Below are 12,879 nucleotides of genomic sequence, written 5' to 3' on the forward strand. Positions count from 1 at the left end.
GTCGCCAGCTCTTCCTGCTGCTTCCAGACAGGATCACCCTAGGGGCTGCAATAACTATGGTGCCTGTGAAAGCGCTGGAGAAAACAGGACCCGAGCTTCAGGACAGCCCGGGCAGAGCTGTTGTGCACCCATGTGGCTAACGGGTGCGTTCACATGGTTAAACCAGAGCTGCCCTTTTTTCACAAGCAATGTCATGGCATGTCCATCCACGTTAAAAGCGATAACACAGATACTCACTTGGGCTTTTCCAGGGGTTCAGGCTCTTTTCGGCCCAAACCAACAGGACTTTTCTCAGCCTCCTCCACAGTCAGCAGCTGGAACTCTGCTTCCACCTTACCCTGGAGGGGGAACATGTCTGAGCCACAGCCGCACGTGTTGCTTCGCAGACCTGCCTGCTGACCATACGCCCTGCCAGGACTGGGTATCTTTCTCCCAGTTCCACTTACAGATGCTCAGAGCAATTAACTTTTCTCTCCAGCCATTAGCGATGGAGTGTCTCACTTCGCAGCCAGTGGAAACTGTGGCCTGGCCAGAAACTAACTGTTTTGCAGACAAGGGACTGTATTGTAATGAACTGCCCGGCTATGTGGATTTGTCTGCAGCCTCCCACACTGGCACTGAGCAAAACTCACCCTTGGGGAAAAACAATGATCCACTAGCAGGGCCATCAGCAGCGAGTCTGCCCTGGGACAGCTGGCACCTGCCTGTCTGGGGTAGGCAGAGACCCTAGGACAAGCTTTTGCTGCTCGCCTGTCTGGTCGATGGGGAGCCACATGCCTCTTGCTTTGCTCCCCTCACTGAGCACTGCTCTATGGGAAGCTCAGAGGAAGACATGAAATTGGACACCCCCTGCATGCAACTGCAGCTGGCACTTCTGGGTAGATGAGGCTCTGGATTTGCAGCAGATGGGACAAGTCTCCAGGACCCTGCACAAAGTCCTGGACAGCTGGGTCGTTGCTGCCTCTGTAGGTTATGTGCATGCAGGACAGGTTGCCATGTCAAGGCAGAGGCAAAACACTGGCTCTCTGCTCACCTGTGCCAGCACCCTGCCTTACCGTCAGGAGGTATTTGTTCCCGCTGGGGTCTGTGAACTCCACATCCTCTGGTTTGACTGAGCTTCTCCACTTCTTTTTCTTGTTCTGCTTGTCCTCCCTCTCCTCTCTCTCCTCGTCTTCTTGATCTTTGAGTTTGATGAAGGGCCACCAGCCCCTCATGCGCTTGTTTCGGAAGATGGAGAAGCGAGGTGTTGCATTCTCCTTGGCCATTTTGATGGTGCAATGCTCTGAGCTCTTGGCTGCCCGCACCATGTCATGCAGCTTCAGCTCAATGGAGCCTGCAGGCATAATGAAGAGGAGAGCTCATGGTGAAATCCTGAGGTCCGCCCCACACACCATTTGCCTTTCTGTCTCAGCCACTCTCCCACCACTATGAGTAGGTCCCAGCTGCCACAATGATCTAGCAGAGTCCTGCACGTTTACAGGTGGAGACCTGAAGCTCAGCATAAGGACTAGCCCAAGAGTTAGAGACTAAGAAGCAGAAGCCACAGGTCTTGTCTCGTCTCTGATGTGGCCAGTTTGGTTTGCATGTGGTACAGTGGGTTATTTTCACTCCTTTACCATGTCCCACCCTGCTCTCCTCACATGTCCAAGCTCCTCTTCCCCCCTCATTCCTGCAAATGTCAATAAAAAATTATAAAATCTGGGAAACTCTTTAAAGGTTTCCAGTCTGTCTTACATCTGAAACATCCTTAGTTCATTTCCCTGCTTGGCCTTGCACCCCTGTCCTCCTTGGAAGAAGCTCCTGTCCCACTTTGCCACTAAGCCCTTGCATCAAACCAGTCTTTTCATGTACTGGTCTGTATTGGCAAAAGCATAGTCAGCAACCAAGGGATGTGTGTGTTCTCCTCTGCTTAGCTCTGGTGAGACTGCATCTGGATACAGTGTCCAGTTTTGGGCCCCCAACACAAGAAAGGTGTCAACTAACTAGAGAGAGTCCAGTGGCTGAGATGGTCAAGGCTAGAGTACACACCATAGCAGAATGGGTTGAGATACCCATACATGTTCATCCCAGAGAAGAGAGGTCAAGGGAGAGATCTTACTGCATCTCTCACAGCCTAAAGGAAACTACAGAGCAAATGGACCTAGACTCTCCTCAGAAGTGGATGATGAAAGCACACAAGGCAACAGACACAAGTTGATGCAGGTAAAAAAAAAATTGAGAATTATGAGAATGGTGCAGCCAGGAAAAGGGGCCCAGAAGGGTGCTGGGATCTCCATCCTTGGAGATACTCAAAATTCACCCAGATAATGCCCTGAGCAACCTACATTGCATCTAGCCCTGCTTGGAGCAGGAGGTTGCAATAAAGACTGCAAAAGTCCCCTCCTGCCTAGAAGTTCCCGAGATCATACATGCGAGGAATCGTTGGGATTGCTGTCTTAATACTTTCTTCAGTGCCTGAGTAGCATGGCTGAATCAATCACCATTGGAAGTGCCTCATGGAGGTAAAGCCCTTTAAATACACCATGGAAGGTTGATGAACAAAGAGAGTTTTATGCTGCCCAAGAGACAGCAGGGCAAAGGGGCTGCTTTTTAACAGGGAGGCCAAAGTTTGAAGAAGGGAGGGACAACTGAATGGAGTGCTACAAATCTGGGGATGGCAGCAGAAGCTGGAGAGAAGCAGCAGTGTTTGTGCTAGCGTAGTGTGGTGGAATCACCACCAACCCAGTTTTGTCACCAGGCCCTGCTGCATGCCCAGCTCAGCAGGTCTGGTTACTAGGAAGTACCAGAGCAGCTGGGGAGCTCCAAGCCCCCGGTAATGGGATGCCACAACTTAAGTGCAAATGGTCTCACAAAGGTTGCCAGTCCCTGTGACACAACGTAAGCTCCTGGGAAAGTCTTGGGATCTGCAGGTCTAAGTGAGAGTAGGGAAAATGAGCAAGTTCATCAGAAAGGTTGTGAGGAAGCAGAACCTGGAAGTCCTGTGGCATAACAGGCCCTGAAAAGGGACACCAAGGATCTGGGACAAGCACGCAAGCTCAACATGTCTGGGTAGGAGAGGTGTGTATCTCCAGGCTCTGCCTATAGCTCACATGTGAAGAACTAGCCCAGGTGACTGCTGAGCTGAAGAGCTTGATCTGATGCTCCTGGTGTCCCTTCTCAGAGCTGAGCTCCAGGGGAAATGCAGTAATACTCCAGCAAGGTGAGGGACAGGTCACCCCACTTCCAGCAGGTCACACCATACCTAGAAAGTCATTAGCTGAAATCCTGTCGTAATCCCAGACCTGGAGGACCAGAACAGCTGGTTCCCGAAACTCTGATTCCTCCACAGAGAAGACAGAGTCCTTCTTCTTGTAGGTGATCTCCTTCTCAGTCGGGAGATAGTTGAAGCGGAAGATGAACCTCCAGTTGAAATTGCCCTCCCCAGTCAAGGAGTTAAAGTGAACATCTGTCTCCTGCTTGTTGTGGTAAAGACCCTTTATCCAGCTGCAGGAGAAACTCAGTTATCTCCTACCCGCTGTCAGCCAGCCCCAAAAGCAGAGCAAAAGGATGGTGGGGCTGAACCCCACGGGGTAGCAGGAAAGGAAGAGCCAAACCGGACCAACACCTTTGGGGATACAGCATTCCATGCAGGGGACTGGAGTGGGGCACCTCATACTGAGGCAGGGAGGAGCAGAGGTTCAGAGGAGACAGTGAGGGTGTGGGGCAGGGCAGGGAGCAGGGCAGCCAGGCTCTGGCCTCCCTCTGGCTCCCATCAGACCTCTTCACGTAGATGTCGCTGGAAGGCTCTCCTGTTACTGGGTTGACATCATCAAGGATCACGTCATCTGTGTTCCAGATAATCACACGCAGCTCGTAGCTGTGGGAAGGACACAGGGGTGAGTGAGACACATGTTCTTGCCCCCAGTGCCTGGGAGGGCAGGTCAAGCCCACACCGGCAGAGCAGCAGGACTTGAACCCTCCTAGCACTGTGGTCCCCTGCCAGGGCTCCTCTGGCCAAGCACAGCCCAGCAGTCTCGCTGCCATGCACAAAGCCCTTCTTGGGGAACTACAACCCCACAAGACAAACACCCACAGTCAAAACAGGCAGCTTTTGCAAAGCAAATCCCTGGTGCCTGGGAAACCCACCCAGCACCACTTAGCCATAGCAGCACAGAAAGGCTTAGGCAGGAAGGGATCTCTGCAGTCTTGGCTCCAACCTCTTGTTCTAACTTCATAGTAGATCAGATGCTCAGGGCCTTGTCTGCATGAGTTTTGAGTATCTCCAAGGATCGATATCCCAGCACCTCTCTGGGTCACTCCGTCCCTATCCCAGGGTAGCTTCACTCTCATTGGGAAAATGTTTTCCCTATATCCAGTTGGAGTTTCCCCCACTGCAACTTGTGACCATTATCTCTTGTCCTTTCATGTGCACCTCTGAGAAGAATCTGGACCCTCCATCTCAATAGCCCCATTAGATCATTGAAAACAGCAGATCTCCTCCTTCACTTCTCCAGGCACCCAGAGGACATCTGTCCACTAGCCAAAATAGAGCTAGATGAGTAGCTCTGACCTGAGTTTCTATCACCTTCATGTCCAGCCTTAAAGAGATCAACCCTGCCCTTCACAAACAGTTATGCAGCTGAAGCGCTTATGCCCCATGCCGATACACCCAGGAGACCATCCCATGGCCAGAGCTGAAGCAGAGAGGAGGACTGCATGCCAGGCTAGCACAGATTGTCAGCCTGTGCAGGACTCCATGGCACATCCCTCCAGGCATGGTGAGGGACAGTGACCCTCCATGCAGGCTCACCAGCCCCAGCCCTGCTCCCATGGGTGCTACCTGACAGGCAGTCGTGGCTTGATATTGACAGGTGGCGGTGCAGGGACATCGTTTGGAAACATGTCAATCCACATGTGCAAGGAGCCCTGATGAGAGAAGACAGCAGAGAGACTTCAAAAGACAGACCACCCTCCAGCTCTTCAAGGAGCAAGGGCTTGGTCCTGCAAGGAAAGCTCTCACCAGACAGCCACTGCTTGGCTCTCTCCATCCCCAGCACTTCAGAGTGACATGTGACTGGATTTTAGATAGGGAAAAAATTAAAACTATGAAAAATTGCTTATTTCCCTCCCCACCCTGCTCCCAAGAAAAACTATTTCAGCTGAACTGAGTTCATTTCAAACAAAGGCAAACGTGTCCCTCTGTCTTACCAAGAAGCATACGATGATGCAATGCTTCAGCATAGCCAAGAAAACTACAAAGTGATAGGTCTAACCCTGCCCTCCCCACATGCGTTTCCAATGCTGGCCAAAGCCAGAGTGACTGCAGAGCTCTGCTTTGTTACAGACCTCTGGTACCTGAGGGAACAGAAGATGTTCTGTGCAGGACATGGAAAAGGTTGAGCTCAGATCACTGCACTGCATAAAACTGAGGTGGAATGTTTCTCCTCCAGCCAGCAGTTATGTCATGCCCTCAGGGAGAAGCCAAGGGGACAGAACAGGGCTCTTGCAGGGGAGCAAAGCAGCAGTGATATGGGACAAAGCAGAGGAAAAGGCAGGGATAGGCGAGGACACTACCACCCACCGTGGTGCATGGTGGCAGGCCTCAGAAGGCAGAGCAGGTCCCTTGCCACCCACACAGCACCCTCATCAGAGCAGTGCTACATGGCCTGAGGAGACAGGAAGGACCCTGGGCCACCAGCATTGTGACCACAACATCAATGGACAGAGGTCCCCTGAGAAAAGGGCGTTCAGAAACACCATGAGAGGTTAGAGGGTGGATCTGAGCAAAGGACACCCAAGGCCAACAGTCCTCACTTAATAGCAGGGCCAGACATCCATAGACACAGCTCCAGTTGCTCATCCAGGAAAGGGCAACGCATGGGATTCATGCCATGATGAGGAGACAAAAGGACAACAGGGGACAAGCCAGGGGGCTGGGAACCAGCTGCCCTGAAGGTCCTTCCCCAGCACAATATCTAGGCTGGGCAAGGAAACACATCTCACCTGCACAAGCCCAGGGTTCTCCGGGTTGTACAGGGACCGGATCTCCACATGCTCTGGTACCAGCTTGTACTCATATCCTGGCATCTCTTCCCAGTGCTGCAGGACGTACAAAGCCTTATGTTCATCATCCACTGACCAGTTCTCATCTGCCACTCCTCTCTTGTTCCTCACAGAGGCCTCTGCAGCAGGACACATCCAGGTAGAAGATAAAGGCATCTGGCTGGCAAGAGCCACATCACAACGTCAGTCACAGGCACAAATAAGGGAAGATGATGGACTGGGCAAACAAGCACCTCCACAGAAAAACAAAATGGGGAGAAGCAGGAGGGCGAGGATGAAGGGAATGAGGTCCGTATGTTACAGTGATGAGGAAAACTGTAGGCAGGAAGACAAACAAGCTAAGAGAAATAAGAGGAAAAGGGCAAAAAAGAATTTACTATGGCCCTGGGAAAAGGATCCAGGGGACACCAAGGAGGATTTGACCCTCTGGGGCAGTTTAAGCCCCCATGTCTCTCTGGTAGTACCAACAGATCCATGGATGAGAGGTTTTGCCCTAGAAGTGCTCCAGGAAAGCACCACGTGTCACTCGGCAGTGACATGCAGCTGTGCTCCCCATTAATTAACAGTCTGTGTGATTAATTGACTCATTTGACACAGTGAAGCCAAATGGCAGTTCAAGACCAAATCCTGCTGGTGGGGAGAAAAGCAGGAACCTACAGGCAAGGACACAATGATCCACCCACCCCTGTGTTTATGGAGAGCATCTGCCCTTTGGAGATCAGTCTGAGACCGAAACCATCCCAAGCAGTCCCCGAGCACAGCAGAGGTTCATGTGGCACCAACTGCAGCTACGTGTGAACCAGAGCCGGTTCTCAGGGGAATACCAGGAGAGCACCTTGTTTCTCCCTTCCCAGCTACCCAGTGACTTGAGAAAAGGCGAAAAGGGCTTTTGGAGGCTCCTTGCCCTCTCCTGAGCAGGATTTCTTTCCCCTTCATGACATAAGCCATAGAGGCCAGCAGAAAGCTGAGGAACAGCAGCACTGAAACGAGCAGAAAGTAAAGTTGGCCGTACACATAGGTCCCCCCTCTTTGGGCAGGTCAGGCACAGGGATCATCCTTCCTATGGGCTACATAGCATTGCCTTGCAGGACCCAGACATCCACAAGCAGGCCACATCTGCTCCATCCTTTCCTCCAGGCTGGATTTGATTTCACAGGTGTTGGCCACTGGGGGGAATGGGCACAGTAGGGATAGGCCTGTGCTCAGGGAAATTGTCCATCACTGCTGGCGGAGGGCATGAAAGGTTGCTGTGTTCTTGGACATCCACGGCCCTGGCTCAGGGTTTGTAACACCAGTGAAGAGGAAAGAAAAACAGCAAAGGAGAAGCAGAAGCTGCCAAAAAGGAGGAAATCTACAGTACTGAGCAGCAGTAGGGAGTGACCCAAAGAACCCAAAGCCACCAGAAGCAGAGAGCATCCCTGAAGGACAAAGCCAGCTGAAAACAGGAAAGGAGACTGAAGAAGCGCCCCCCCCCCCCCCCCAAAAAAAAAAAAAAAAAAAAAAAAAAGGACGCCAGTATCTTGCTGATGGTGGTCACAAGCACCATCAGTACAGTTTTGTGCCAGTGTCAGCCATCAGAATAAGCTACTTATCTCTGGCTGTACAAGCCATCAAACCCCCATGCACACCACTGCCATGCAAGCAGGTTTACTTTGCTCCACCCACTGCCTGGGAAGCCACTTTGGGACCTAACGGCCTGGATCACATCTTCCCCCAGTGCAACACCGTCAGCCACTGAAACCAGGCCACTGAGCACCAAGGATGCTCCCCACTGTGACCCAGAAAGCTGGGCCATGCAGGGCACAGAGTGAGGGCAGCCAGCCTGGACACATCAGGGAAGAGAGGCTGGTGGGTTCCCAGACCTCTCACCAGCATGGGCACTGCTGAGCGCAGGCAGCTGTTTAAGGGAGCAGTCATTGTTCTCCAAGCCCTCTGTACCTTCAGGAAAAGCCTCTGGAGGGACCTTGAATATTTTATTGTCCACTTTGACCTCCTCCCGTCTGTACTCTGCTGCAGGGAACGAGTTTTTCTTGCATAAACTATCCAAGATCTGCGTGGGCTTGAAAGCATCTCGCCACATGTTGTAGCCATTTCTGCATGGAAGGGAGAACATCAAGAACATCATCTGCTTAGACACAACAGGTTTTTTTCCTAGGCTGTGAAACATGCTGCCTTCCCTACAGCACAGACTATGCCACCCGATCCCTGCTAAGATTTTCACTGGGAAAACCACAGGCACACAAAAGCTTAATGAATGAAAAGCTTAACAAGCTCTTCTCCCCCAGAACAAGCCAGGCTTGCACTCCACAGAACCATTAGCTTCAGAGCAGCAACAGGAGCAATTCCAGGTGCAGCTCATAAGTGGGAGAGAGGTTTTAGCAGCATTGGGGACTCAACTCCATGCCCACAGCTAATTCTCCAATAGCATGGTAGGAGAAGTTTACAGAAAACTGGCCAAAGACACCAGAGAACCCATACTGAATGAGGCCAAAGGAAAACAGATGTCATGAGTCTCGCTGCTCACAGAACTAGCTACTGCCAGAGAAACAGCCATACTTTCTGAAAGAGGTCAAAATCACATCAATGTCAAGTGAGTGCTTTTCTCACAGAACACCAATATGAAAGCATTAAAGAATTTTTTTGCTACTATATGCAAAATAAATTAGTCTGGCAGTAGGAATTAGAGCTGTCACAGGAACCTGGTAGGAGTCTAAAGGAGATGGAGTTATCCATGTGACTTGTAGTGAATCTGTGGGGCACCTGTTCGAAGGATACTGTGGATGCAAGCTCCGTCCTGCAAAACTGGAGGTGCTCTGTTACCCACCCAAATGGTAGGTGAGAAGAATGCATCTCATGGCCCTGATGTGTCACACTGGTACCTACATGTCATACTGAGAAGCCACTCCACAGTTGGCCCTGTGCTTGCTGTAGAATCGATTCTCCAAGTCAATCTTGGTCTCCCCAATCAGATCATCAGATCCAACCAAATCATGGTCGAATATTGCCACAGTGAGTTCTGATTCCATGGGAAAGGAGACTGTCAGCTCCACAACTCTGGAGAAAAGCAGACAAGGAGAGTGCAATTAGCAAAGAGGATGGAAATGAAACATGTGCTCTGCTTTGATCATCCTACACATTTAAGAACTGTATTTGAAAACTCAAAGACATCTGATAGAGTTTGGTTCTCCAGAAGTGCAGTGTGTGCAGTTTTCAGTGTGCCTGTTCAAACAAAGGAGTTCTCCAGAAATGTATGCCCTTGGATAGAGGTCCTGGAGCTAGGGAACAGGCTCTCCAATGCTCTGTTGCTGCTTGGCTTGCTACTTTCTGTTAAGCCTTTGGGAGTGCTCCCCTCCCAACCCAAAACACTTATAGCTCCTATGTCAGCCAAAGGCAAGAGACATGCCTGGGACCTTTGTGTTACAGCACAAGATTCTCCAGCAGAAAGGAACAGAAGACCACACATGCTGGGCCACAGCCTGAGCCCCAGATTTGCAGTGTTCCTATGAAACCTGCTAGATGAAAACTTCCCACATACTCTCCAAACACAGGATTGAGCTGCTTTGGGATATATCGCTCCTTTGTGTCCTTCTGCTCCTGCCCCACAGTCACCACCACATAGGGATCTGCCTTGCCATTGGGGTCTGCTGGAGACAGGTTCGTAGCCTGGAATACACAAGAGGTTCTGTCATACATCAGCTGCAGAGAGCAACCTGCACAAGGAACACTGCACAGGCCTGAGACCACCCAAGCCCGCTGGTCAGGTCCAGCAGCTGCCCCGGCAGTGAAACAGGCACTTGATCCCATACAAATCCCCAGTCAACAAGCCACCGATATCTGCAGCTGTCGGACCACCTACTTGCTCACTGTCTCAAGGCAGATGAGGAGCCGAGAAATGCCCATCTGGATTTGTAGCACATCCTGAAGCTACAAAGCATAGAAGGCTCCCCATGGACAAGATGTAGCTGACTTTCACTGGACAGGCAGAGCCTTCAAGCCAGCATCAAGATTTCACAAGTGCCACTGCTCATGTTTACTGAGCAGAGAATGGCAGGGAGGTCCACAGGGAGGGACACACCTCCAAGTAAGACTGCCACCACCACCAGAGACTTACCTTAACAATGTAAACTCTTACGAGAACCTTGATGGGTCTGTTCCTTGGAACACCCTGGGAGACCCTGGGCTCTGTGCTGGCTTCCTCAGTGGGGTAGACATAGAAGGAGCCCTGCAGAAAAAACATTGCAAGTAACAACTAGATACAAAAGAGAGTATCTCAGATGGGACTGGAACCACCAAGACCAGCTTCACCTGCCAACTGGAAAATCTGAGCCATAGCCCCATGCAGACCACAGACACCCTGTGCCCATGGCGACAGTCCTTTCTAAAGGCACTGTCATATCCACATGGCCCAGGTAGTCCCTGATTGCAAGTTAGGCTGCAGGCTGTCAGACCACTGCCAATGCCAGAAGATCTGAACATCTCCAGGCACTTTGGACTACCAAAGGCAGGGGGCACCAAAGGTTTTCTAGGGACCTTCTTAAATCAACTTCTGTAGTTGATATTTCAGAGCCTTCAAGAACTCCTGGGTGGGAGGATGATGCCTCTTTTAAACAAGGTTTACTAATTTTAAAAACAGTGAAGTTCACTAATTCTTATTTGCATACTGAACATACCCAGAGGCCCCAGCCAGAATAAGAGTCCTTTATGTTTCATGTTTTCTCCTTGCAAGAGCTAAAAAATCTAAATCAGGTGCACTTATCAGCTAACAGAGGACTACAGTACACAATTGCTTCAACAGGCACCAACAGTACCCTGGCCATGCTGCACTGTGGCCTCACATCACTTTGCACACACATGCACTCTCCAAGGTTTTGCTGGTGTCAGCATGCTCTGATATACATACAGGTTGTCCTAAGGATTTTCTTTCACATGCAGCACAAGTGTCATTCAGATGATACAGTACCTTGTACTTCCCCACAAAATGTTCATCCTCATTTCCATCTTCATCCTCATTTGCTTTGCCACGATGAAGGGGGAAAATACACAGCCAGTCTTCAAAATTATCAAACTCATTTTCCAGCTCAGAGTTGTAGATCTGAAATAAGTAGAAAGTCATTTTGGGCTTTCTCCTGCCATCTTGAAGGAGAGGAGAGTCAGAAAAACCATCCTTTCCCTGCTTCAACCATTTCACCTGGTCCTACCTTACCCCTGTATTCGTCAGTGCAGGGTGTTATGGTTTTCCCTTATCCCCCCAGGTCCATCCTCAGATGTGCACACACATCCCAGCTTGGCTCCAAGGTCTCACTAGCTGTTTCAAAGCCCAGCAACGACAGGGGCCCAGAACACACTGCAGGTTCTCCTCCCACTCTAACCCCCACTGCAGAGAGGTGAGAAGGACAAGGACAAAGGGCCGGGATTGAAAGAGGCCAGATACGTCACCCCAACAATCACCTGAAGGGTGGCAATGAGCTTCCTCTTGGGTCGAGCAGGTTCAGCTTCAATTACTGCCTCATCTTCTGCTTCCATGTCAATGGAGGATGCATTTAAATTCCCTCCATCTAGAAATGGCAATAGGAGATTAGGAAATGCTCTGATCTCTCCCATCATCTCAAGTGTCTGTCCATGAAATGATCCCAGCAACAGCTTTCGCTTTCACCCAGGGCTTTGACTGGAGCTATCACTATGTGTAACAGGTGTCCTTACGGCATCTCAGGTTTCCCAGCAAGGCATGGCTGGATTGGGGGTGGGGGGGGTGGGGGGGGGGGACGGGACACGACGACGACAGACACAAAAATTGGCACAGACTTGCCTGCCTGCATGGCTACTGTTTAGGAAGGAAGTGGACAGAGACCAAATGGAGGAAGGTGGCTGGACCAGCCCACAGGTCCTGTCAGGGAAGGCACAAATGAGAGCTAACCCTCTTCTTTGGATGGATGCTTATCTGATGGACGGCTGTTTTGGGTGGATGTCTAACTGAAGCATCACTACCACTTTGGGAACAGGCAGCTGCACATGGAGAGAGCATAGCTAGACCTTCCTCCGGGGCACCAGCGACCCAAGGGCAGAGAGGCTGCGTCCTTGCCCCATTTCCCAAAGACCCTAGATCCCTTGAGCACTAATGGTGTGCAGGTACCCTCCAGCCCTCTCCTTGAATAGGATTTACATAATTTCTATACTTACTGTCTCACCTCCCCAGGTCATTGCTAGGCAAGTCACTGCTTACACCCCTGCAAACCTGAGCCTACAGCTGTAACACTGTTCTCAGATCATCTATTATTACTGTCTTTCTGTTACCTCATAGTGAATCCTGTACCCCAGGTAAGTATCCCACATGCACAGTGATGCCCAACTCCTGGACAGTTTCGCCTCTCCGCCATCCTCTCTCTCCATCCCATCTTTGCTTCCTCCTCTCACCCTGACAATCCCATGATCCTTGCAGCTGATTTTTCCGCAGGTTTTTGCTCACTCAGGAAGACTCTTGCTTCAGTATGATTTTCCAAACTTTTCTGAGGCAGGTTTGGTGTTTTCAACTTGAAATAGCCTTTGTTAGCCCTCACCAATGTTTCCAGTCTCTCTGCTCCCTTTTGTGTTGTTTATGCTAAATGTTGCAAAGCTGTTGCCTGCTCAGACCCCATTCCCACAAGCCCAGCACCCTCTGGGATGGTTTAAGTCCTGGCTCTCCCCACAGAAGAGCTGGGTATTGCTAGAGGACTCACCTGCATCATTTAGGTCATCATTCTCAGCATCTTCCTCATCACTGTGTGTCTGAAACACACACAAACAGTCACCTCACATCTCTGACAGCAAAGGCTTCTCCATCCAAGCACAGGACACTGTCAA

General features: G+C 50.7%; 1 protein-coding gene across 1 annotated transcript in view; it reads right to left on the reverse strand.

The window, feature by feature from the left end:
* Positions 1-12,879, reverse strand: part of LOC309596910 (fer-1-like protein 4) — a gene marked incomplete at its 5' end in the record, with an annotated part of 38,190 nt that overhangs the window by 505 nt on the left and 24,806 nt on the right. The window contains 13 exons of the mRNA XM_082325674.1: positions 238-338; positions 1,056-1,333; positions 3,242-3,483; positions 3,758-3,856; positions 4,820-4,905; positions 5,983-6,161; positions 7,981-8,135; positions 8,926-9,096; positions 9,578-9,705; positions 10,154-10,264; positions 11,003-11,134; positions 11,491-11,597; positions 12,756-12,804. Coding sequence (XP_082181800.1) covers positions 238-338; positions 1,056-1,333; positions 3,242-3,483; positions 3,758-3,856; positions 4,820-4,905; positions 5,983-6,161; positions 7,981-8,135; positions 8,926-9,096; positions 9,578-9,705; positions 10,154-10,264; positions 11,003-11,134; positions 11,491-11,597; positions 12,756-12,804 — 1,838 coding nt within the window. The remainder of the gene's footprint in view (positions 1-237; positions 339-1,055; positions 1,334-3,241; positions 3,484-3,757; positions 3,857-4,819; positions 4,906-5,982; positions 6,162-7,980; positions 8,136-8,925; positions 9,097-9,577; positions 9,706-10,153; positions 10,265-11,002; positions 11,135-11,490; positions 11,598-12,755; positions 12,805-12,879) is intronic.

This window comes from Platalea leucorodia (assembly GCF_965183815.1).
Source record: "Platalea leucorodia genome assembly, chromosome: 13".
Classification (NCBI taxonomy): domain Eukaryota; kingdom Metazoa; phylum Chordata; class Aves; order Pelecaniformes; family Threskiornithidae; genus Platalea; species Platalea leucorodia.